Source organism: Phacochoerus africanus, chromosome 2 (genome assembly GCF_016906955.1).
Source record: "Phacochoerus africanus isolate WHEZ1 chromosome 2, ROS_Pafr_v1, whole genome shotgun sequence".
Classification (NCBI taxonomy): domain Eukaryota; kingdom Metazoa; phylum Chordata; class Mammalia; order Artiodactyla; family Suidae; genus Phacochoerus; species Phacochoerus africanus.
Genome location: NC_062545.1, coordinates 37,642,715 through 37,667,550, shown reverse-complemented (window position 1 = coordinate 37,667,550; position 24,836 = coordinate 37,642,715). Strand labels below are relative to the sequence as shown.

General features: G+C 40.1%; 1 protein-coding gene across 6 annotated transcripts in view; it reads left to right on the top strand.

Annotated features, from left to right (window-relative positions):
* TPD52L1 (TPD52 like 1) overlaps positions 1-24,836 on the top strand; it is a 96,124-nt gene that overhangs the window by 47,890 nt on the left and 23,398 nt on the right. For all 6 annotated transcript variants that reach the window (XM_047759384.1, XM_047759381.1, XM_047759383.1 and 3 more), the window contains exons 2-3: positions 9,730-9,845; positions 20,514-20,662. In XM_047759384.1, coding sequence (XP_047615340.1) covers positions 9,730-9,845; positions 20,514-20,662 — 265 coding nt within the window. The remainder of the gene's footprint in view (positions 1-9,729; positions 9,846-20,513; positions 20,663-24,836) is intronic.

Sequence of the window (24,836 nt, the reverse complement as noted above, 5' to 3'; positions counted from 1 at the left end):
AAGAACATGGAAGCTGGAAAGCAGAGCATAACTATGTCATGGGTGACATGAAGATGCCTTTCTACTGCAAATGGTCTCAGGGATATGTCTGTTTTGAGCTCGTTGGGATGCTGTGTAAGATCCTGCTGCGGGTGCTTTCTCTCACCAAACAGAATTAACCCTCTAAGGGTCACCCATCCTACCCTGAGGATCCTAATTCATCTCGATCTTTCTCACTTTATTTACTTGTATCTTTTTCAAAGAAGTAGAATCTTAGACTTGTTTTATCTGGGAATGTAAAGGTGTAAACTCAGGCAGAACATTGATAGAATAAAAGCCTCTGGCTTAATGTAGTTTCTTGGAGGAACTAGATGCAGTAGCAAAAATGGAGTGATGGTACCTAGTTCAGCTGATATGTGTGCTGATTGCTGCTTCTCTGCCATGTAATTTAGTATTTCTGTCAGTGGCCATTGCATTGGTTGTAAGTCCTGGTTGTTTTGTCCTCAATCCTACAAAAGGGTAGATGCTCCCCTGACTGAACATCAGATCTAGTTTATAGGCATTTAAATAGTACATATGTAAGGTCATGATAACTAATTAAATGATTCCACAAATATTTTATGAAACACCTAGTATTAAGAGTAAATAAAGTGGAGTTCCTTTCGTGGCTCAGTGGTTAACGAACCCGACTAGGATCTGTGAGGATGCGGGTTCGATCTCTGGCCTCACTCAGTGGGTTAAAGATCTCGCATGGCCATGAGCTGTGGTGTAGGTCACAGATGTGGCTCAGATCCTGCATTGCTGTGGCTACAGCTCCAATTCGACCCCTAGCCTGAGAACTTCCATGTGCTGTGGGTATGGCCCTAAAAAGAAAAAAAAAAGTGAATAAATTACCCCATAATCTAAAAGAGGAGAAAGAAAATGAGTCATACAGTTAAAATATAGTATAAATGCTATAATCTCTTGAAGTCTTCTAATTCTTCCTTATTCTTTTGCTGTTCATTTGGTTTCTTAAGTAGATTTTGTTCTGAGAAAGTAAAGAGCACAGAATTTCCCATAAGAAATTTGATGTCTTTGGCAAATTAGTCTCCCAGAAGATTTGTTAGTAGAACTATCATCTAAGAAGCTGATTACCACAATGTGAAGTAGTGAAATGAAATATTTGGACCTAACAAACCACAGATGATAGCCTGGAATAGGACATCTCTCAAATATGCAGCCAGTCTAGGGATCTCAGCCTGAGTGACTGGCTGGTCTTACATAATAATTGAAGTTGTGTTGTAATGCAATGATATTTTCTGTAGTTAGCCCAGTAAAATGATACCATGAAGCAAGCTACTCCCATGCCATGGGCAGTGCCACTGTAGCCATAGTGAGTGGGGCCTCTCCATCCTTCAATATCCCACTGCTCTCAATGCCTTCAGGAGCACCCTTAAAGGCATGGGTTGGGCATGGGACCAGGGAAGCCTTGGTTGGGTTAATGGGACCCGTTCAGGCTGTCTGGGATTCTATCCCTGGAGTGAGTAAGAGTCCTGGTCAGACCTTAGTCGCAGAGATGGTCATTTATGTTTATGTACATTCCTGATGGATCTGAGCTCCTTGAAGATAGCCTGCCCTTCAGGGCCAGGCAGTACTTAACTATTGGGTGCCATATACTTTCTGCTAACTTTACTATTCTATTGCATTTTTGGTGACCTCATCAATACACTGTACACCTAAATTAAAACATTTTTTTTTACATTTTATTAAAGTATAGTTGATTTACAGGGTTGTGCCAATTTCTGCTGCATAGCGTGGTGACCCAGTCATACATATGTATATACACTCTTTTTCTCATACTATCTTCCATCATGTTATATCCCAAGAGACTGAATATAGTTCTCTGTGCCATACGGCAGGACCTCATTGCCTGTCCATTCTAAATGTAACAGTTTGCACCTAACTCCCCAAACTCCCAGTCCAGCCCACTCCCTCCCCCATCCCTCCCTGGCAACCACAAGTCTGTTCTGTATGTCTGTGAGTCTATTTCTGTTTTGTAGATAGGTTCATTTGCACCATATTTTAGACTCCACATGTAAGTGATATCATATGGTAATTTATATCATAGGTATGCTCCTATAGTCAGAAGACAGTCACCTTGTACATGCGGATGAATGAGAAATGGAAGGAAATATTTCCATATATTTGTTGACCTTTATTGCTAATAGCAGGTCAATCCCACCTTTAGCCAAAGTTAAGTTTTAGTCAGTCACAGATTTGTCTTTAGAGATTAGACTCTGTTTTAACCAGCATCTAACTCTGCAGATTATCACCTAAACAGTGTATTTTTTTAAGTGGAAAGATGGAGTATAAGAATTTAATTCCATCTTCTACAACCTCAGAAGCATTTTTAGATAAAATAGTAAAAAGCATAAAGTCTTTATTTATTCAAATACTCTCAGATTGAGCATTACAGAGATGACATTTTAAAGCTACAGTATTAAATGACACCAAAGCTTCAGAAAACAATGCTATTAATAATGGTGACTCATGTGTTCTTCGTATTTCAAGAAGGACAGTAAATTTTTATAGGACAGTGTTTGAAATATTTTCTTCATAAACTCATTTCACTATAACTATAGTCACAGATAGCATTATGTGTTTTAATGCAGTTTATAATCCAAGTTGTAATGTAGCTTTTACTATATATAATATTTAGTAGTAGTATGTAGAGCGATATGTATTGTAATATAGAGAGAAACAAAAAAGCCAAATTTTAGATCAGTTTAAGGCACACTACATGTTATTCTGATGTCGTTGGCAACTGGTAGAATTCTTAGAAGAGAAATTGAGGAGGAAGGGGAGAGAGGCTTTTGGGAAAGATGGAGTGGCATGAAAACACAAGAATGAATAGAGTGTGATTGATGGACTGTGACAGCCTGGTGGGTTTTGAGGCCTTGGTGGGTGGAAAAATCAGAGCAGACTAGTTGAAATCCTCACTTGTAGCCAGCCATGGAAGGTTTTGAATGCTAATATAAGAATTTTCTAATTTAGGCTAGAAGCAATTCCATTCATTTAATGTTTTTTAAACTGAGTTTTGACATTATGAAAGTAATGTCTTCAGAATATTAATGTGAGTATTGTGTAGATTGGGCGGTGGAGAAAAAGACTGCAAACAAGGAGATAAAATTTAGCTAAGATTCAAATAGTCTGAGTCTATAGTTGTAAAAGCCTACATCACTGTCAGTGCAATGAAAATTGAAAGGGATAGACAGATACGATAGATAATGAAAGTACAGGAAAGGCATCGAGAAGGCTTGGTAGCTTGATTTTTTGTCCTAGGGGATTAACTCAATGAACACTAGTTGAGCAACTCCTATAGCAGAAGGTTTGGGAGATGAAAGCCCTTCCTGGGCTCTTGCAAGAGCTCAGCACCAGGGAGGCTGCATGTATTAGAGCTTCAAGCTGCATACGTGGCTGGCGGAGTTTCTGTGTCGCCCACCCTCTCAAAAACTGGAAGCAGGTTATCCCAGCCCTGGCAGAATGAGTTATAAAATCATTGGCATGTCTTGCATTAGGGTTCAAACTTTGATTTTAGGATGTGGGAGTGTAAAGGTCTCATTTTATTGTTCTTAGCATTTGGGGCCTCTGACAAAACTCCAGGACAATAGGAAACACATTTAAAGCCCTATCTCCTATATAAGTGATTCAGTAATAGGCTAGATACAAGTTATTGGTAAATGAATGAAAAGCAGTCCAATACAGGAGGTGCATAAGAAATAATGTGTGGGTTTTTTTGTGGTAAATTTAGTAAACATGCAAGAAGGAATTCTAAGAAATAGCCTTGTTTTATAGCTTTAATTTCCACCCTCCTCAAAGTAACATGTGTTATTTTTTTTGTGCTCTTAGAGATAATAATAAATCCAGCAATAATGAGATTAGCTCAATAGTTTTTCCCTTAGGGAATAAATGGAAATATTTTGACGTTTCATGTTAAAAGACTGCCTGAAGTTATTTTTACCAAACGTCATGAAGGAAATATAGTTAAGTAATAAATACTACAGTCTTAAATTTGTTACTTAAAACATGGTAAATTTCCATTGAAGCTACTTAATTGAATTCTTTTTTTTTTTTTAATTATATTTTTTTCATGAGTCCTGGGATAACCTTGTATTCTTTTCAGAAATATACTCTTTTCTTCCTTCACTTGGTTACAGAGCCGGATTTATTAATTCCTGAATATGGTACGTGCACACATACATGCAAGATTATTTTGCTATTTAAAAGAAATTCTGCAACTTTTGTATATTTGTCAACAGTGCAAGCTGTCGTCACTCTTTAGCAATCACAGTTCATAATCATTTTCACTTGTAGCTGTCTGTACTGTTTTAATCATGTACAAGAAGCCACGACCTAATCCACTGGAAGGCTTGGCAAGATGCATTACTAGTATGTTGATACTACACACATTGTAAATTAACTATATATCTCAATAACAATAATTTTCAAAGTATGTCGATGTCAATGGATGACTTCATTTCAAGGTTGGAGAGGAGGAAGTTTAATCCAAAGCTCACTTGATTTGTACTTAACAACCTCTTGTTTAGTAGTTTTAAAATGATTGTAAATTGAGGAAAGGCATCAGCTTTGGAGTCAGACTGTCCTAAGTTAGAGCCCAACAACTTGTGACTGAGCCAGACCCTGAACCTAGGTCCCACGAGTGAGGGTTCCCATTAGCAAAGTCTGGGACCCACCCACTGTGACTTCTCTGTTGGATCTGGGTGAATTTGTTTTATCATTCAACCCCTCATGTGGGACTTAAATGAGTCATCACTGGCTGATTGTAGGTGTAGTGAAAGCAAGTATATGGTAGCATTGGACGAGTGCTTGAAGACATACCCGCTTCCTTAGGATGTCACCTGGCCAATGCATAAGCACAGTTCCTGCATTAGAGTCAGATCTGTGGCTATTTGTTACCTTTATTAAAGCAAGTCTAGTTTTCTTGCATGTAAATGAAAGAAAAATGGCTGCCTTTTGGCTCAAAGTACTCCAACAGCAGGATTACAAAATTAATTCACATTTCATCTTGGTGTACATACATGTGCTCTATTTTGGTTTTTAAAATCTATACCAGAGCTATATCTATAGCCCTACTACCCTTAGGTTTTGGTTAGTAGAAAAGAAAAAAATAAGGTTAGTCCATTCAAATACAGTCATTTTAGGAGTTCCCTTGGTGGCTCAACAGTCAATGAACCCGACGAGGATCCATAAGGATGCAGGTTCGGTCCCTGGCCTCACTCAATGGGTTAAGAATCTGGGGTTGCTGTGGCTGTGGTGGAGGTTACAGATGCAGCTTGGATCCCATGTTGCTGTGGCTGTGGTGTAGGTCTTCAGCTGTAGCTCCAATTCGAGCCCTAGCCTGGGAACTTCCATATGCCGCAGGTGTGGCCCTAAAAAGAAAAAAAAAATGCAGTCATTTTAAAACCCCTTTAAGTAGTACTCAGTTCCTCAGTAAAATTACCCTCTAGCTCAGATTTCTCCTTTTTCAACTCCTCTTTCCCTTGTCCCAGCCAAGGGGGTGTCTGGTGTAGGGAAGCAGGAAAGATCCGTGTAGTGCCTTGTATTCTTCCCTGGGTTTTTGAGCAGGGAAGTGCAGAATATCTCACTTCATAAAGTTTATGTATCTTCCGCTTGAAAAGTAGATACTACCTGATGGATACAGGAAGGTCTGTCCTTCCCTAAATTCACTGGAAGTTACCCAATTCACGTATCAATGAAAATGGACTTTGAACTTTTTTCCTTCCTAGAATAAAGGAAGATACTACAGATGTTTGCTGTTCTGAAAAGTCTTAAGTGCCTGGAACTATTGCGTGTTCCCTGGCACACGTCATCTCACACTGTCAGGAGAGGAGAAGATGGAGAGTTTGGGTTCTTGCTAGATTTGATCAGTATCGGTTCCTGGGCCGGACTAAGTTGGGGAGAAGACCAGAATATCTTAAGGTTCCTACTGTGGCTCTTCCCTAGCCCCCGGTCCAGGCAGGCAGCTTACCTTCTGGACCCATCTCTTAAAATTTTGCATAGAGTTGCTGCTGATTCCTTATCTAGACAGTTATCCTAGAACCTTGACCAAAGCTATATCAGCCACATGTAAACGTGCATATTTACTCGTAGACATAAATGGCAGTGTTTAAAACCTTTTAAATGACCTACTTAACATGGTTGTACCAAGAATCTAGAGATATTCTCATAAGTTGTTGATGTTTGCATAGATCTAGCACCACCTTTCTATGTAATAATTAGGCAGGAAGTTTCAAAATGTCCATGGCTTTTGCCTCTGTGATCCACTGTATAGGAAATCATCAAGATTTTGCCTAGTGACTTGGCAAGGAGATGTTTGTTGCAGTTCCCCAATAAACAGGATAAATTGTCAGTCATACTTGAGACAAAATACTGTGAACCATCAAAAATAAATATAGGTAGATATGGGTTTTTTTTGGTCATGCCCATGGCATGTGGAAGTTCCCGGGCCAGGGATCGAATCCACGCCATAGCTGCAACCTGAGCCACAGCAGTGACAACGCTGGATATTAGATATAAAGGATATTCATGTAATCCTATTGAAAAAGTAAATCAAATTCCCAACAGTAAATGTATAAAAATATGTACAAGAAAACATATATGTTTACATAGAAGAACTACCCAAAAGGATGAACCAAAATGATAATTATTTCTGGATAGTGTATTAGTAATTTTAATGAAAAATAGATAATTTTATTATCTTCTATAATGAACAGGTATTACTTATGAAAAATAAAATGATTTGGCACTGAAACTGGTCTCCCCACTCCTCAGAGGAAGCTGAGATCCTGAATTTATCATAGCCTTTTTTTCTTTGTAATTTTATTACTAAAACAGTATTATATTTAGTTGTATGTGCTTTAGGGCATCACATAAGTGGAATTATACTCTTTATTCTTCTGCAACTTGTGTTTTTCACACAGTATCTTGTTTCCGAGTTTCATCTATGTGGTGTGTATGGCTGAATTCATTCATTTCACTGTTTTCAAGTCTTTCTGGTGTAAATGCACCAGGATGTACTTACGTATTTTCCTGTTGATGGACTTTTGCTGACTTACAGTTTTTTGCTACCATAAAAATCCTTATTAATATCGTCAAGTGCTCCTATAGGAGTGTCTTAAGTATATCCATAAATGCGGAATACTGGATTGTAGGGTGTGAGAATGTTCAACTTTACTAGATAATGATAAATTATTTTTACAAGTTATTTGTATCTATTTATATTCTTTCCAATGGTGTGTGAAAGTTTCCATCCTCTACTTAGTCATCAACTTCCAGTAACTTCAGACTTTTAACTTTTTGCTAATCTGGTAGGTTTGAAATGATTTAGTTTGTATTTCCTGGAACATCAGTGAGATTGAGCATGTTATTCAGGGTTTATTAACCTTTCGTGATTTCTCCTATAAAGAATGTCTTGGAGTCTTTTGGCCCATGTTCCTATTGGATGATTTCTATTTTTTAAATGGGTTTGTAGGATTCTGTTTGTTCTGGGAATTAATTTTTTGCTAGTTATACACGTGGGAGACATCTTCTTCCAATTAGTAGCTTGTCTTTATTTTCCATGTAGTCAGTGTGTTTGATGAAGAGACATTTTTATTTATTAATAGTTGATGCATAATATTATATCAGTTTCAGGTGTACAACATAATATTTTGAATATTTTGATAGATTATACTACATTTAAAGTTATTATAAAAATATTGGCTGTACTCCCTGTGCCGTACAATATATCCTTGTATCTTATTTATTTGATGTAGTAATTGGTCTCTCTGAATCTTCTACCCCTATCTCTCCCCTCCGCATCCTTCTTCCCACTGGTAACCACTAGTTTTTTCTCTATACCCACAAGTCTATTTCTGTTTTATTTATTTGTTTGTTTCATTTTTTTTTAAAAAAAAAATCCAAATAGAAGTGATAACAGTATTTGTCTCTGTCTGATGTATGTCACCGATCATGATACCTTTTAGGTCCATCCACGTTGCTGCAAATGGCAGAATTTCATTCTTTTATGTGGTTGAGTAATAATCCCTTGTATATATTTGCCATGTCTTTATACATTCGTCTGTTGATGGACACTTAGGTTGCTTCCATATCTTGGTTCTTGTAAATAATGCTGCCATGAACTTTGGGGTACATGTATCTTTTCAAATTAGTGTTTTTGTTCTCTTTGGGCAAATGTCCAGAAGTGAAATTGATGAATCACTTGATAGTTCTAATTTTGGTTTTTTGAGGAACCTCCATAGCAGCTGCACCAATTTGCATTCCCACCAGCAGTGCACAAGTGTTCTGTTTTCTCTTCACCAACATTTATTATATGTGGTCTTTTTGACAGTGGCCATTCCAACATGAGTGAGGAGATACCTCATTCTTAATCTTAAGCATTCTTTCATGATTTGCCCTTTTTTGCATCTTAAGAAATCTCTTTTTACTCAGAGGTTCATAAAGCTCTCTCTTGTCTTCTAAAATGTTTATAATTTAATCTCTGTGAATGGTGTGAAGAAGTCCAGTTTTATTTTTTCTATGTGATAACTTTGTGTTCCAGGACAATTTATTAAAAGACCTTCCTTTCTCCAGAGATGTACACATGCCAGCCCTGTCATAACTTATGTTGTAAATGAAGCTTCCATACGTGTATGCACCTGTTTCCTGGGTTTTCCAGAGAACATGCATTTGAGTTGTCCAGACACTTCGATTTCTACTAGGGAACCTCTTTATTTATTTATTTATTTATTTATTTATTTACTAATAAAGCATTTTTCTCACATGACAAGCCAGAAGCTCAGGGTCAATCTGCAGCACAATGGTGTCATCAAGAGCCCAGGTGCTCCCATGTCCCTCTGCCAGAGGCAGTGTGGCTGTGCTATTTCCTCATGGCTGCAGCTGCTCCAGGGTCCATAGCTGCATATTTCCACATAGAAGTGGAAACTAGTTTTAATGTCCTCTTATCTCAAGGTTCTTTTGGGAGAATCTGGGAGTTTGTGAATTTTCAGGGGAAGTACTTTTGGGCCTGGCCATTGTGTCAAGGCAGGCGATTTGCCTTGCCGATCCCTGTGGGGAGCAAAGGTATTTATTTCCAGTTCATCTTATTCTCTGGGTGCAGCCCTTTGAGGATGCAGATTTATGTAAGGGTCTCACCATAAATGCCCCTACTGGCATGGCCCTGGGCTTTGTCTTCTGCCCCCTGCACCCCATGGGACAGTGAAGACCAAGGCAGGGATTCATCTGGGTGGCATATGTAGAACTAATGGAGACTTTTGTTTACATCTCTAACTTCTCACTTTCAGTTGGTTTTGGGGACTCTCAGTATTCTTGGCCACCCTCATGGCATATGGATGTTCCCGGGCTAAGGATCAGATCTGATCTGAGCCAGAGCCGCAGCCTGCACCAGAGCTGCAGCAATGCTGGATACTTAACCCACTGTGCCCGGCTGGGGATCAAACCAGTGCCTCCATTCAGACGAACCAATTGTTAATCCACTACACCACAGGGAAAACTCCAGATTCTTAGTATTCTTTATTTTTCTTGACAGCTCATCACACATTTAGAAACTTGTTTTTTTTTTTTTTTCCTGGAATTTTTAATTGTTTTTTGGTGGGAGGGTTGGTCAGAATATCTATTCCTCCAGACTGTGGAACTACAAGTTGGCTGAATTCACTTTTAAAATCGCATTACGTTTTACCATCTTGCCTAAAGGTTTGTTGGAGACGGAACCACTGCAAGGAAGAGATGAAGACACAGTAGCCAGTGCTGACTTCTCTAGCATGCTCTCTGAGGAGGAAAAAGAGGAGCTAAAGGCAGAACTAGTTCAGGTAGGTTTAGTAATCTTACTGTTGCTATGTCTATCTCTGGATCCTGACAGTTATTAGCAGTTTGATGTAAGTTCCATATTACAGTTATGTTGTCTTTGATTTAATAAAATGTAATAAGTAATGTAGGGCAAGGTGATTAATTTTTCCACGGTACTTTTGCAGTGCTAATAGGCTCTTTCCCATTGGTTGCCATAGGAAAGCAAATGGTTATGTTGCTTAGGCAACAATAATTGTTGTAAATATACACCTCTTGTTCTTTTAGTATCACAATGCTAGGGGGGACCATAAATCACTTACAAACCCAATGGAATTCCTTCAAGACCTTGGAACAGGTACAAGCTGCTTTTTTAAGAGCAGTTTTTGTTTTAGGTCAGCAACTCAGTTCAACAAATACTTTGAAATGAGTTATTCTTATAATGAAAAACTCAATCATAGAAGCAACTAATTTATGAAGTTGACGTGCTCTTTTTCAGAAGAACAAAGCTCTGGGGTAGAAGGGATGGCTATGATGACTGTAGGCTTCATTAGGTCTTGCGTAGTTGCCGTGGACCTAGAGATGAGGCGGGTGCCTGGCTCGTTGTGAAGACAATTCTTTGTTCAAGCCATTTGTTTTAGGAGCCATTCATCCTTAAATCCTTGGCTCAGGAGCATTTACATTGTAGGAAGAAAGGGCAAGAGAAAGGGAGCTTCTCAAGTTGAATAAGCAGTGGTGTAAGAGGGGAAGAATTTCTGGCTCAGAGGGCAGGCAGGAAGCTCCTGGTCCAGCTAGAAGCAAGGCTTTGGCCTCCCTGCTCTGGCCTCTTCTACAGGCTGGAAACACAGTGGTTTTTTTTTGGCTTTTTGCCTTTTCTAGGGCCACCTGCGGCATATGGAGGTTCCCAGGCTAGGGGTCTAATCGGAGCTGTAGCCACCAGCCTACACCAGAGCCCCAGCAACTCAGGATCCGAGCCACATCTGCGATCTACACCACAGTGCACAGCAACGCCGGATCCTTAACCCACTGAGCAGGCCAGGGATCGAACGCACAACCTCATGGTTCCTAGTCGGATTTGTTAACCACTGAGCCACAACAGAAACTCCATGGAAACACAGCTTTAAATTAAGCTTCACTTGACCCTCAACCTGCTTTGTCCACTCCAGACTCTCCAAGCTCTAAGGTTTGGATAGTATCTTAATAATAGTAAAGACATTTCGGGTGCTTTCATAAGACACACTCTAAAATAACTTTCCTGATAAAATAAAAGAGCAGCTTGTTCTTCTAGACCAGCAGAAATTATTTTAATAAGGACAGTGCCTCAGATCAAAGAGCCTAGTTCTTTAGCTGGGTCTGTCTGTGGCCAGTGATCCAGAACCATCTCATTTACTTCAGATTGGCCACCCCTGCGTCAGTGCACAGACCAAAATCAGCCTCAACTGAGAACGTGCTAGCTCCACATTTTCTTAAGGCCTGGAATCCTAGATCATGACTTGGTCATGTCAGTTGTGGTGTCCAAAGTTACGCTCTGCAGACTGGTGTCAGTAACTGATGCTAAATTGAAATTTAACTCCATCCCTGTTATTGTCCAAGTTAAAGTTCACATGCATCTCTGCAACAGACCAAGTTTTATAAAATGACTTGATTTTTCTGGGTTCTGGGATTATTGTGCTCTCTCTCTCTCTATGTGTGTGTGTGTGTGTGTGTGTGCGTGTGTGCGTATAGATATGTATACATACATCCATGTTTTTTGTATGTGTGCAGTCTATATTTTCTAAATTTTCAACAAGGAGCTGTATTACTTTTATAATCAGGAAAACAGTAAGCCTTGGTTCTCAGTGGATGCCCCATGAATATTAAAAAGAAACAGTGTTTTCAGAAATTTTTGTCTCACTTGGCCACATTAATAATCATCCAGCATGTCTCATTCCTAAGACTTTCTGAGCCAGACTTCTGAAAATAATGCCAAACTCTTTGTTGCTGTGTTTCACATTATAAGGATTGATGTTTTCATCCTTTAGGGTGCATTAGCCTCCATTCCTCCTACATCTTATTCCTCTACGATGAAGAAGCACCCTGTCTTTCCAAAGGTGACAGCATGACCTCCAGGGACACTGGGCACAGCTGTGGGCCTCAGGCGCAGTGGAAAGCAAAGGAAGGGTATCCTAGCTGCTTCCCCTCTTCACATTTCTTCTCCCTCCACCTCAGGCCACTTCTGCTTTATGCTCATTCTATTTTTAAATCCATTTTTTCTGTCCTTTTACAAGTGTGCACATATGTGCACACGCATGCATATACACACATATCAAATCAGGTTCTTTCAGATCACATATGTATTCAGATCACCTCGGACGCTAGGGCTCTCTTGTATTGAGGGTGCTCAGAGCCCCACCTCAGTGGTTCCTCAGTTGCCCTGTAAAGATCTGGGACATCTTGGGATAGCTCAGCCTCTCTGCCTCAGTTCTCCACAGATATTCTTCCTGAACCCGCTGGGCACAAGCAACCCCTCTCTGTTTGAAGGACAATCCTATAGGGTCTATTAGTTGCTTGGATCATAGGACACCTACCTCACAGGCCCGCCAATTAGATTGCTTCTGAGTCAGGCAGTCAGTTGTGGCCAAGATCCAAAGCAAAAGCTTTGTGTAGGAGGGCTTCTTACATCTGCCTGCTTTGCTTAAAGGGATCTTGGGGTGTGCCCTGCACCCGTTTCCTCTTCTGTACACCCTTCTCCCTGGTTTCCTCAGATTCCCCTACAGTCTGCTGGCTGTGCTGGATGTCCCCTCGACATCACTTTACCCTGCCCTGTTTTGTGGTTTACTCTTCCATGAGGATGCCCTTTGACTTCAGGAGAGCCCCTAACTCCATTCACCCACACAGCCAGCATGTTGTTGTGCTTACCAAGTACTAGCAGTAGGAAGACCTGTCCTTATGGAGAGAGAGAGAGAGACATAAAATAAGCCCATGTTTTCCAAGAGACTACATCTTAGACAATGTCTGCATTTTAACGAGGAATCTGTCATGAACACGGCTCAGTTTTGGGTTTGTTATTGCGGTCATGCAGTATGTGTGTTTTGAAAAGTTCCATCCGTGCGAGGCCAGTCTCACTTCTGATCTGCTGCCGTGGTTTGTGCACAGAAAGTGTCCAATTAAGATTCAGAATTAACTTGAATCCCTTTATAGCGCCAGCAAATATTTATATTTGTAAATATCATAAGTAGAATATAGTTTTTTGTTTCATTTTGTTTTAACAAGTCTTGTCAATATATAAAGAAATATTTTGTTTCAGATATTTTTTCTCATTGGTCTTATTCCCAGCTGCTCCTAACATCTTTTCTGAGGTGTTTACACACAGACTCTGTGGCGGGTGGGGGGGGGGGTTCCACTCTCTCCCTTTTAATAGACTTACTGGGTGTTTCTATGTTACTAAATCCAACTCCCACTTTCATTTCGCTAAGCTGCATCTTATGCTTGGTATTCCATAAAGTGGCTTGTCTTTTGAAAAGGATGAAGTGTTTGCATTAGTGCGGCAAATGTACAATAATATAACCATCAAGTACGGCCAGTGTTCCCTAGACAAAGTGACTCAAGAGAGTGGCCATTAACAGGAGTAGGAAAAATAACAGGCAGAGTTGTCAAGCCTCTTTTGGCTATTCCCTCTTCTTTTGGTGTGTGGCTCCTCAAGAAAACAGAGTACCCTCAGCCACCTGTCTCTGAGACTTACAAAGATGTGCCCTAGGCTCTTCCTCCCCCTCTCAGTTTTTTCCTTCAAGATTTCCTTTCTTTTTGCACTGAGCCTAGTGACCAACTAAAGCCTTCATAATGAGTAGGGTCTTATTGTAACATCCCTCCCTGTTAATCAGCGCCTCCAAAGAAACAGAACCAATGGGAAGTTTATAGGTAGCTAGAAAGAGGTTTACTACTAGGACTTGACTGATGTGATTCTGAAGTCTGGCAAGTCCCAAGAACCACAGTCACCAAGCTGGAGACTCTGGGGAGCCAATGGCATAGCTCCAGATTGGAGACCCAGCAAGAGCTGGTGTTGCAGTTTGAATCTGAAGGCAGGGGAGAAGAGGAATAAGAAGAAGGAGAAGGAGAAGAAAAGACAATGTCCAAGCTCAAAAGAAAGCAGTCAGGCAGATAAAATTCCCTTTTACTTAAGGGAGGGGTAGCTTTTTTGTTCCGTTCAGGCCTTTGATTGATGGAATGAGGAGGCCCACCACTTTGGGAGAGCAGTCTGCTTTACTCAGTCTGCCAATTAGATGGTCACCTCACACAGAGTCACCCTCAAACACACACCAAGAAAAATGTTTGACCAAATGTCTGGACACCTCATTGCCTATCACACCTTCTTAGATATTATCTGCATTTTAATCTTAATTCTTCTGTACTCTTAACCAAGACAGGCATAGCCGAGAGAAGAGACAAGACTTGAGGTAGTGTGTACAGGAGACCATGCTCTTACTCTTAAACATCATAGTGATAATTAATAGTTCATAAAAGTATTTCTTTTTCTGCATTTAAGTTAGGTATTTTATGTAATAGAGCAGATTACATAGAAAAGTGTTTTTAGTCTTCTAATATAAATTTCATATTGAAGCTAATTAATTAATTTACATATTTTTTGCATTTTTATTGCGATAAGTTGATATAAAATTGACTATTTTAGATTAAACCATTCCGTGGCATTTAGTACACTTACAGTGTTGTGTAACCATCGCCTCTGTCTGGCTCCAAAACATTTCGCTAAGCAGTTGCTTCCCATTTTCTCTTCTCTGCAGCCATCAGCCTGTATTCTCTCTCTGTGGATTTAGCTATTCTGGTTATTTCATATAAATGGAGTCTTGCAATAGGTGATCTTTTGTGTCTGGCTTCTTTCACTTAGCCTGGTGTGTGAGGTTCATCTGTGTTATAGCATATATCACTACTTCATTCCTTTCGAGGACTGAAAAAGATTCCATTTTATGTATATATTGAGATTTGTTTATCTCTCCATGCTTTGATGAGAATTTGGGTTGCTTCTACCTTTTGGTTATTGTAAATTGTGCTGTTATGAACATGCACATATGTGTATTTGTTTGAGCACCTGTTCTCAGTTCCCTGGGGAAGACACTAGGAATAAAAGTGTTGGGGCATATCGTAATTCCATGTTTAACTTTTTGAGAAACTGCCAGACTGTTTCCACAGTGGCTGAACTGTTTTTCACTCCCACCAGCGGTGTACGAAGGATTCTATTTCTCCACATCTTCGCCAACACTTATATTTCTGTTCATTCATATTTAAGTAATTAAAGTTAAGTATCTAATCTTGTGCATAAATCTTTATCTTACAAGGAGATCTTCTAGGGGATCAAGAAACCAAAGAACCAGACTATTAGTTTCCAATGAAGACATGATTAATTTAAAATTAAAGGGGAAAGGAAATCTTAAATACTTTAAGTAATGATGTGCCTGCACTTAATACTTTAATTAATGATTTACGTGCACTTCAGCTCATTCCAAAATGAATTTGATGTGGATTAGAGAGGTACTTACAATGTAGAATTTGGGTACTACCTGCATCCGACTATCTGGGGGTACTTGTTAAATATTTTGTGTAGACTGTCCTCACCAAATTTGAGACATCAGAATCTCAGGCCATTAAAAAGGGCCTCCTTCTGGAATCTGCATTTTAAATATGTTCTCTCAGTGACTTTTATATAAATTGAAGTTGAGAACCACTGGTGTAACTAGGCCAAAAATTCTCGTTAGTCAAATAAGACATTGAATCTCACTAGCGTCGTCACATGAAGTGTTTGTGATTCAAGGCCTTTCTGCTGTGGCAGAATTCCCTGCTCTGCAGAAAGAGATGAGATTGGTCATTTTCAACCATGCAAGTTAATGTAATTTAAGATTATCTGTTTTTTTCACCTGCTGGGATTTGCTTAATAGCTATTTTGGCCTATATTTAGATCACTGATAAATAAATGAAAGCTTTACAAACTAAGTCTTACATTTTATTGTAATGATGAGAGTTCCATTATAGAATGTGAGAATAGACCCAAATGAATAACTGAGTTCATGTTTCCATCATTACAAGTCTTTTCTCTACAAATGCCTTCTAATATGTGCTTCGATTTTTAAGTTATTAAGTGTAGGATTATATATTTCTTTAGGGTGATGCTTGGTAAATTGATCACTTTGATGTTTCACTTTTTTTGGGATCATGGGATTCATTAGAAAACTATGAATTCTTTTTTTTTTTTTTTGTCTTTTTGCTATTTCTTGGGCCGCTCCCTGCGGCATATGGAGGTTCCCAGGCTAGGTGTCGAATTGGAGCTATAGCCCCCGGCCTACGCCAGAGCCACAGCAACGTGGGATCCGAGCCGCGTCTGCAACCTACACCACAGCTCACAGCAACGCCGGATCGTTAACCCACTGAGCAAGGGCAGGGACCGAACCCGCAACCTCATGGTTCCTAGTCGGATTCGTTAACCACTGCGCCATGACGGGAACTCCTTTTTTTTTTTTTTTTTTTTTTTAGAAAACTATGAATTCTTTACCCATTCCTTCCACTCCCAAATAACCAATGAATATCCTACTGTCCTCCCTAATTTTTTTTTTAGGCTACTTATGAAAGTTCTCAGGCTAGGGGTTGAATCAGAGCTACAAGCTGCAAGCCCACATCACAGCCATAGCAATGCTGGATCCGAGCCGCGTCTGCAACCTACACCACAGCTCATAGCAACGCTGGATCCTTAACCCACTGAGCAAGGGCAGGGATTGAACCTGCATCCTTATGGATACTAGTCAGGTTCCACTGAGCCACAAGGGGAACTCCCTGTCCCCCCAATTTTGAATAAATTACTAAAGTTCCATAGATATGAGGTTGAGAATATCAAGATGTTTAAAACTTTACATCTTTATTTTCTTTTTGCAAGTTAAAATCCCCCCCCTTTTTTTCACACATCGGAAACTACAACAATACCTGATATATCCACAAAACCAGATTCCCAGTAATTTCGGTCACTCTAACACACTGTTTATCCAAAAGAAAGAAGAAAAAGTCATTTCTAATGTAGAATAAAAGGCTTGCATAAAGCCCAAATATTTTCTGTGGTAAGTGAGCTAGAGATACAACCTCAAGAAATCTTGGGCAGCAGATTAAATGCAGAACACATTGACAAAGATGAAAGAGTGGAATATAACATGAGAGGAAAGGGATAGAACAATTTGATTTTTAATGATGGTGTGCTCTCATTTGATGGAGAGACTAAAAACCTGGTCCCTGTTGATAACCCTTGAGTATACATTCCTTTTGCAGCAATGAGTGTATGTCTGCATACTGAAGGCTCTTGCTCATCAAGAAAAGATAGCAATATAATGCTATTGATTATAGCATGTTTATGGAATGTGAGAGCCATCTTAGAAAGACTTTAGAAAGATTTCCATGAGCATACCAAAAACCTCCATAACTGTAAAAAATGGATAATGTTAGATTGCTAGTACATTTTGATGATACTAAAAGCTCTGAGATGTTGTTGTTTTCTACTAGAATATTCTTCATTCAGTATTTCTGCCTGCTTTGCTTATGTGATTTTCTGTAAATAAGAAGGTTTTCAGTGCTGTTCCTGTCTGTTCACCATTGGGGTAAAATCATCCTTGCACTAGTAAGAAAAGACTAATTTTTGCAAAAGTAGATGTTGAGATGTTTTTCTAGCAGCTATGTCTCTGGTGACCCAAGGAGTACATTTGCAAGATGATTGACAGGATTTATAATGTGATTTTGTGGTTAGAAGTAGTTAGAATGTAAATGAGACATAGATGCTCCCTAAAAAAAAGTAATCTAGGTAAGTGTCAGGCTTATTTTTTTTTACCTCCATGCATGTGGACCAGTGATTATGTACTAATGATTCTCTTCTGGCTTTGGAAAGAAAGTCACAAATATTTCTTTTCAGAAAAGAAAGATGTAAATTTAAGCCATATTACCAGGGCAATATGTTAAAAATGTGACAATGGAATAAAATATGATAACTGGAATTAAATAGTTTGAGAAGGTTCAAAATTGTTTTCACAAAATATAACAACACTGTCTAAAGTCTGGGTATTTTATAGAACTCCTTTGTTAGAATTTAGACTCACAAGAGCAATTTTTTCATGACATTTATTTTTTAACTGGAAGTTTATACCTTTTGATCACCTTCACCTATTTCATTCACCTCCCACCCCTTGCCTCTGGCAACCACTAGTCTGTTCTCTTTATCTATGAGCTTGGTTGTTTTTTAAGATTCCACATATAAATGAGATTGTACCACCATATGGTATTTGTCTTTATCTGACTTCTTTTTAGCAAAACATCCTCAAGGCACCCATGTTGTAAATGGCAAGATTTGCTTCGTGGGGTTTTTTGGTTTTTTTTTTTTTTTTTTAGGGCCACACCCACGGCACATGGATGTTCCCAGGCTAGGGGTCCAATCAGAGCTGTAGCCGCCGGCCTACACCACAGCCACAGCAACACTGGATATGTGACCTACACCACAGCTCACAGGCAACGCCAATCCTTAACCTACTGAGCGAGGCCAGGGATCGAACCCGCAACCTCATGGGTCCCAGTCGGATTTGTTTCTGCTGAGCCACGACAGGAACTCCAAGATTTGCTTCATTTTAACAGCTAATATTCCTCTGTGGTGTGTGTGTGTAATATTTTCCTTATCCATTCATCAATGAATGGACATTTAGGTTGCTTCTATATCTTGGCTATTGTTAATGCTGCAGTGAACATAGGGGTGCATGTATCATTTTGAATTTGGGTTTTTATTTTCTTTGGCTAAATACTCAGAAGTGGAATTGCTGGGTCATATGATAGTTCTGTTTTTAATTGTTAAAAGAATCTCCATACTGTTTTCCAAGAGCAGTTTTTTTTGTGTTTTTGTGTTTTTTGTTTTTTTTTTCCTTCAGGGCCGCACCTGTGGCATATGGAAGTCCTAGGCTAGGGGTTGAATCAGAGCTGCAGCTGTTGGCCTGCACCACAGCCACAGCAATGCAGGATCTGATCAATGTCTGGAACCTGCACCACAGCTCATGGCAACACTGGGTCGCCAACCCACTGATCAAGGCCAGGGATCAAACCTGCACTTGCATGGATACAAGTCAGATTTATTTATACTATACCAGAACAATAACTTCTCAAGAGCAACTTTATAATGCTGAAGAGATTTGCTTTTCTGCTAACACAGGGGAAAGAGGAAATATGTCAGTACAAAGCCTTGTACATGAATGTTCATAACAGCTTTAGTTGCATTAGCCAAACCCAAATGTCCTTGAATAGATGAATAGATAACAAACTGTGGTATATCCATGCAATGGAATACTACTCTGCAGTAAAAAGGAAGAACTGTTTATGATGATGCAGCAACATGGATGAATCAAATCATTTCAGATTATTAGATTGAGTCAACAAAGTCAGGCAAGAATGAATATATACTATGTAATTCAATTTATATAAAATTCCAGAAAGTACAAACTAAACTCTAGTGAAAGAAAAATCAGGAGTTCCCATCGTGGTGCAGCAGAAACGAATCCGACTAGGAACCCTGAGGTTGCAGGTTCTATCCCTGGCCTCACTCAGTGAGTTAAGGATCTGGCATTGCCGTGAGTTGTGTAGGTTGCAGACACAGCTCAGATCCTGCATCACTGTGGCTGTGGCGTAGGCCGGCAGCTACAGCCCCGATTTGACCCCTAGCCTGGGAACTTCTATATGCCAGGGGTGTGGCCCTAAAAAGACAAAATAAAAATGTTAAAAAGAAGAATCAGCACCAATCACTCACTTACACACATCCTCTTGTCCCTTGTTCATTCCCTCCTGAAGCACCAGCTTGGCAAAACCACAATGTGTGCTAGGCGTGGTTGGCAAAAAATAAACACACATCCCTGACTAGTGACCCTTGAAAAGACATTGTTTATAAAATTAGGCATACAGTACAAAATAAATTTTTTGTTCAAAAATTAGACCTGTGTATAATTTTAGAAAAATGTTTGGAAGATGAAAAACCAACTAATTAAGCACTGGCTATTTCCTAGTAGATTCCACATGATTTTTCTTTCCTTTCCTTTCCCTTCCCTTCCCTTCCCTTCCCTTCCCTTCCCTTCCCTTCCCTTCCCTTCCCTTCCCTTCCCTTCCCTTCCTTTCCTTTCTTTTCCTTTTCTTTTCTTGCTTTTTAGGGCCACACATACAACATCTGGAGGTTCCCAGGCTAGGGGTTGAATCAGAGCTACAGCTGCCAGCCTACACCACAGCCACAGCAACTCGAGGATCCGAACCGCATCTGCGGCCTACACCAGAGCTCACGGCAATGCTGGATCCTTAACCCACTGAGCAGGGCTAGGGATCAAATCTGCAACCTCATGGTTACTAGTTGGATTTGTTTCCACTGTGCCACAATGGGAACTCCTCAGATTTTTATTTTCTTTGTGTTTTGCTATTAGAGTGAATTTTTTGCAAGGAGCAGTGATTACTTTTAGAATCATTAAAACTAAAAATACCTAAATAGTAGACTATCTTCTCAAAAATACCTAAATGTTAGACTATCTTCTCCACAGGATGTGTTTGCTAAGGCCATACACAGGCCTGTGTACATAAAAGGTGCCCTGAGGGCTTTAGCTGGTATGTATTTCAGCTCCTCTGACCTCTTTCCCCATGATTTTCCCTCCTACCTGTAGCTGGAAGACGAAATTACAACATTACGACAAGTTTTATCAGCTAAAGAAAGGCATCTGGTTGAGATAAAACAAAAACTCGGCATGAACCTGATGAATGAATTAAAACAGAACTTCAGCAGGAGCTGGCATGATGTGCAGACTACTACTGCGTAAGTATATGAGCCGATTTCTAAAGAATCACGCAGCCTGCTGTCTTGCCTCTTCTATTTTTTTTCTACAAGGCTGATTTGGTACTGGTGACTAGGAAAAAAAATTTTCTCTAGAAGTAAAATAAATATGAATAATAATATGCTGCATGGTGCAGAGTCTATAAAGTAACTGCACGAAATACAACTTCGTTCACCAAAACTCGAGTTTTCACTCAGAGTACTTTTATGGAGTTGTATAGTTTAAAGTGCTTTCTCTTTATTATATATATATATGTATATATATATATATATATATAAAACATACACACACAGATATATATATATATCTGTGTGTGTATGTTAGGGCCACACCTGTGGCATATGGAGGTTCCCAGGCTAGGGGTCTACTCAGAGCTACAGCTACCAGTCAATGTCTCAGCCACAGCAACGCCAGATCTGAGTCTCGTCTGTGACCTACCCCACAGCTCATGGCAACACGGGATCATTAACCCACTGGGTGAGCCCAGGGATTGAACCAGCATCCTCATGGATCCTAGTCGGATTCATTAACAACTAAGCCACGACGGGAACTCCATTATATATTTTTTAATATTGGTTAAATACATACTTTTTCCTTATGTTTTCTCATAAATTTCTAAATTCCTCCAAATACTTGACATTCACTATATATTGTGAGTTGCTACCAAAAATGGCTGACAGTTTTGGTACAGACTTGTTGGCCATTAGCATAAAAAGAAAAGCTTGTTCCTCTCATATTTGGGGGATGTGCTTTTTATCCCCACTACTTTAGAGAATATTAGAACGGGGTTAAAGTCGTGTGATAGAATACAATAGAGACAGAGAAAGAGAAAGAGCTAGAGAAAGCAATCTCTGACTCCAGTTCCTGGCGCAGAGCTCCTAAAACCTTTATAATTTCCTCAGTGATAAGAGCACTAGGAGCATCTTTTGTTGTGATGTTTGCACTTTGACCCTGGTTCCTGATACAGAGTTCCAAAATCCCTTACAATTTCCTGAATGACAGCAATATCCTTGCTTCTAATGTGGTAACTCTTGGTGAGTGGTTGGTTGGGGGGTGGTCACCAGAAAGTCCAAGCTATGATTAAAAGCTTGGAACCATCAGCCCCACACTCCATTTTCCAGAGAAGAGAAAAATGCTGGAAATAGAGTTAGTGATCTATCACTCCTACATGATGAAGCCTCCAAAAAAAAAAAAAAACACCTCAGACATATGGGGTTTGGAGAATTTCTAGGTTGCTGAACCTATGGAGGTGCAGGAAGGATAGTGAACCAGGAGAGAGCATGGAAGCTTGCATCCCTTCCCACATCTCTTGCCCTATGCATCTCTTCGATCTGGCTTGTTCATCTGAATATCATTTTGTAATAAATTGGTGCCCTAGCTAATAACCTGTTTTCCTGAGTTCTGTGAGCTGCTCTAGCAAATGAAGTGAACTTAGGGAGGAGATTGTGGGAATCTCTGATTTATGGCCCAGGTCAGAAGCACTGGTGATAACCTAAACTTTCAATTGGCACCCGAAGTGGGGCGACTAGGGAGTGGTCTTAGCCTTAACTGAGCCCTTGACTGTGGGATTTCATGCTATCTCCAGGTAGATAGTATCAGAATTGAGATAAACTGTAGGACACTCAGCTGGTATCGTAGAAGTGTTTGGTGTGAGAAAACCCCGACTTACCCGGTCTCAGAAGTGTTGTGTGTGTGGTAGCAGTGTGAGTGTACAGGGGAAACACAGGAGAAGCAGATTCTTCCTACTCAGACCAATGTTTTCAGCCTTGCCATTATCTTCTTGTCTGGTATCAGGCAAGGTACAGAATAACTTTGGGTATTTGATAATCATGCTTTTATAGGGTTACTTTTTAAATGATGTGAAATGAAGTATCTGACCATCGTGGCACTTTTCTAATGATTGAAAATATTTGGGAGTTCCCGTCGTGGCGCAGTGGTTAACGAATCCGACTAGGAACCATGAGGTTGCGGGTTCGGTCCCTGCCCTTGCTCAGTGGGTTAACGATCCGGCGTTGCAGTGAGCTGTGGTGTAGGTTGCAGACGCAGCTCGGATCCCACGTTGCTGTGGCTCTGGCGTAGGCCGGGGGCTACAGCTCCGATTGGACCCCTAGCCTGGGAACCTCCATATGCCGCAGAAGCGGCCCAAGAAATAGCAAAAAAGACAAAAAAAATAAAATAAAATAAAATAAATAAAAAAAGAAAATATTTTGCTTGCCAGGTGGTCTTGTACCAAAGAAAAGAAGATGCTCACATCATGATGTGATTTTTCTTGTGTGTTGAGGGCTAGGGGTTGATGGAGAAATCACAGAGGCTTCCCATCCCAAGCCCTTGCTTTACCCTAGATCCCACCATCAAGAAATTTGTGTCTTTGTGTTATGCATTTTCTTCCCTAGTATTACCCCTCGGAAGGTAAATCTCTTGCATTCCTAATATCTAAATGGAAATTTTAAGGTACCCACGATGGACAGCAATCATTGCAGTTTGGATGGGGGCCAGCTTTGCCTCTGGCTCCTGAGAACTAGGATCAAAGGCCTTAATAATGATGCCCTTTGTATGAGTAGTTTGACCTACGAAGAGTCTGATGTCTCCCCACTGTGGTTCCCTTAGACTTCATGTAAAGGAGAATATTCTCCCCACCAATAAGAGCCTAGCAGTTGTACCTGCTTCTGTGCTTGTGCATTCCCAAGACTGACCCAGAGGTTAACCAACCTTCCCCAACCCGATGGTGGCAATCGCAGAAATAGATAAGAAACACTTGGGTGTTTATCACTTTAAAATATATATTTGCAACACCATATGAACAATCTGTCGAAAACTCAGGAGAGATGATTTTAGGCACTAAATTAATGAGTTTATCTGTCAGTAGTTTTGGTGTTTGTCTTTGCACTTTGGTGACCTATACCAGTTAATGGCCCCGATAGCGTAAGGTTGAGCCACTTTTAATTCTTGGGATATGGGGACCTCTGTGTTTAATCTAAGTCTTGAGGCTTCTATCACAATGATCTGAACTTCCTTCTGGGGTGTCAGAATCAGGCAGGACCTTTCTGCTTGGCCTCCATAACCACACTGCAAGGATAAAAGAAACCAATGAAAGCAGAGCAATTCTGGCTCTTCTGCAACTGAAGGGAGTGAGGGGGAGAGCAGGAAATATCTGGACAGAGGGTGTGGCCAGCTTGCCCTGGGCCTGACAGGGCAGTGGGGAGGAGGGCAGTGAGGGGAATGATACATAGCCTTCATAGCTGTCCTAAGACATGGAATTGAAGTGGCAACTTCTCTTCACACATGAGAGAACGGGTAGTTTCCGGTTTTCCCATGTTTGAAAAAATAAATTGGTTTTATAGTCAAGCAGTATACTTCATACCAAGCTTTTTGTTGAATGAATAGAACAGATTTGTTTGTTTGTTTTGATTTATTTTGTTTTGTTTTATGGCATATAGAAGTTCCCAGGCTAGGGGTCAAATCAGAGCTGCAGCTGCCAACCTACGCCGGAGCCACAGCAACTCAGGATCCGAGCCATGTCTGCAGCCTACACCACAGCTCACAGCAATGCCAGATCCTTAACCCACTGAGTAGGGCCAGGGATCAAACCTGTATCCTCATGGATACTAATTGGGTTTGTTACTGCTGAGCCACAATGGGAACTCCTCTGTTTTTTGTTTATTTATTTGCTTCTTTTATAGTTGATTTACAGTGTTCTTCCAATTTCTGCTGTATAGCAAAGTGACCCATATATATATATATATATATTCTTTTTCTCACATTATCCTCCATCATGTTCCATCACATGTGATTAGATATAGTTCCCAGGGCTGTACAGCAGGATCTCCTTGTTTATCCACTCCAAATGTTTTGTTTTTGAATAAAAGACGTTTATTCCTAGAGTTTCAGATCTAATCAGGAAAACAGAGTTTTGTTTTTGTTTATTTTACAAGTTATTACGAAGAGCCAGTTAAGTGATCAGTGTGAAAAGTGGTGTGAAGGAAAACACAGGGAGTTGTAGGGTGTAAAGTAGAGGCTGGAACCTTGCCTGGGGTCTTAGGGAAGCTTTCCCAAGGAAGAGATGTTGAGGCAGAACTCTTAGGGAGGATTTGGAGTTTAATCAGCCTCATGGGGGAGGTGCAACCTCATTGAGGCTGGAGGAGGTTTCTTCTCTGA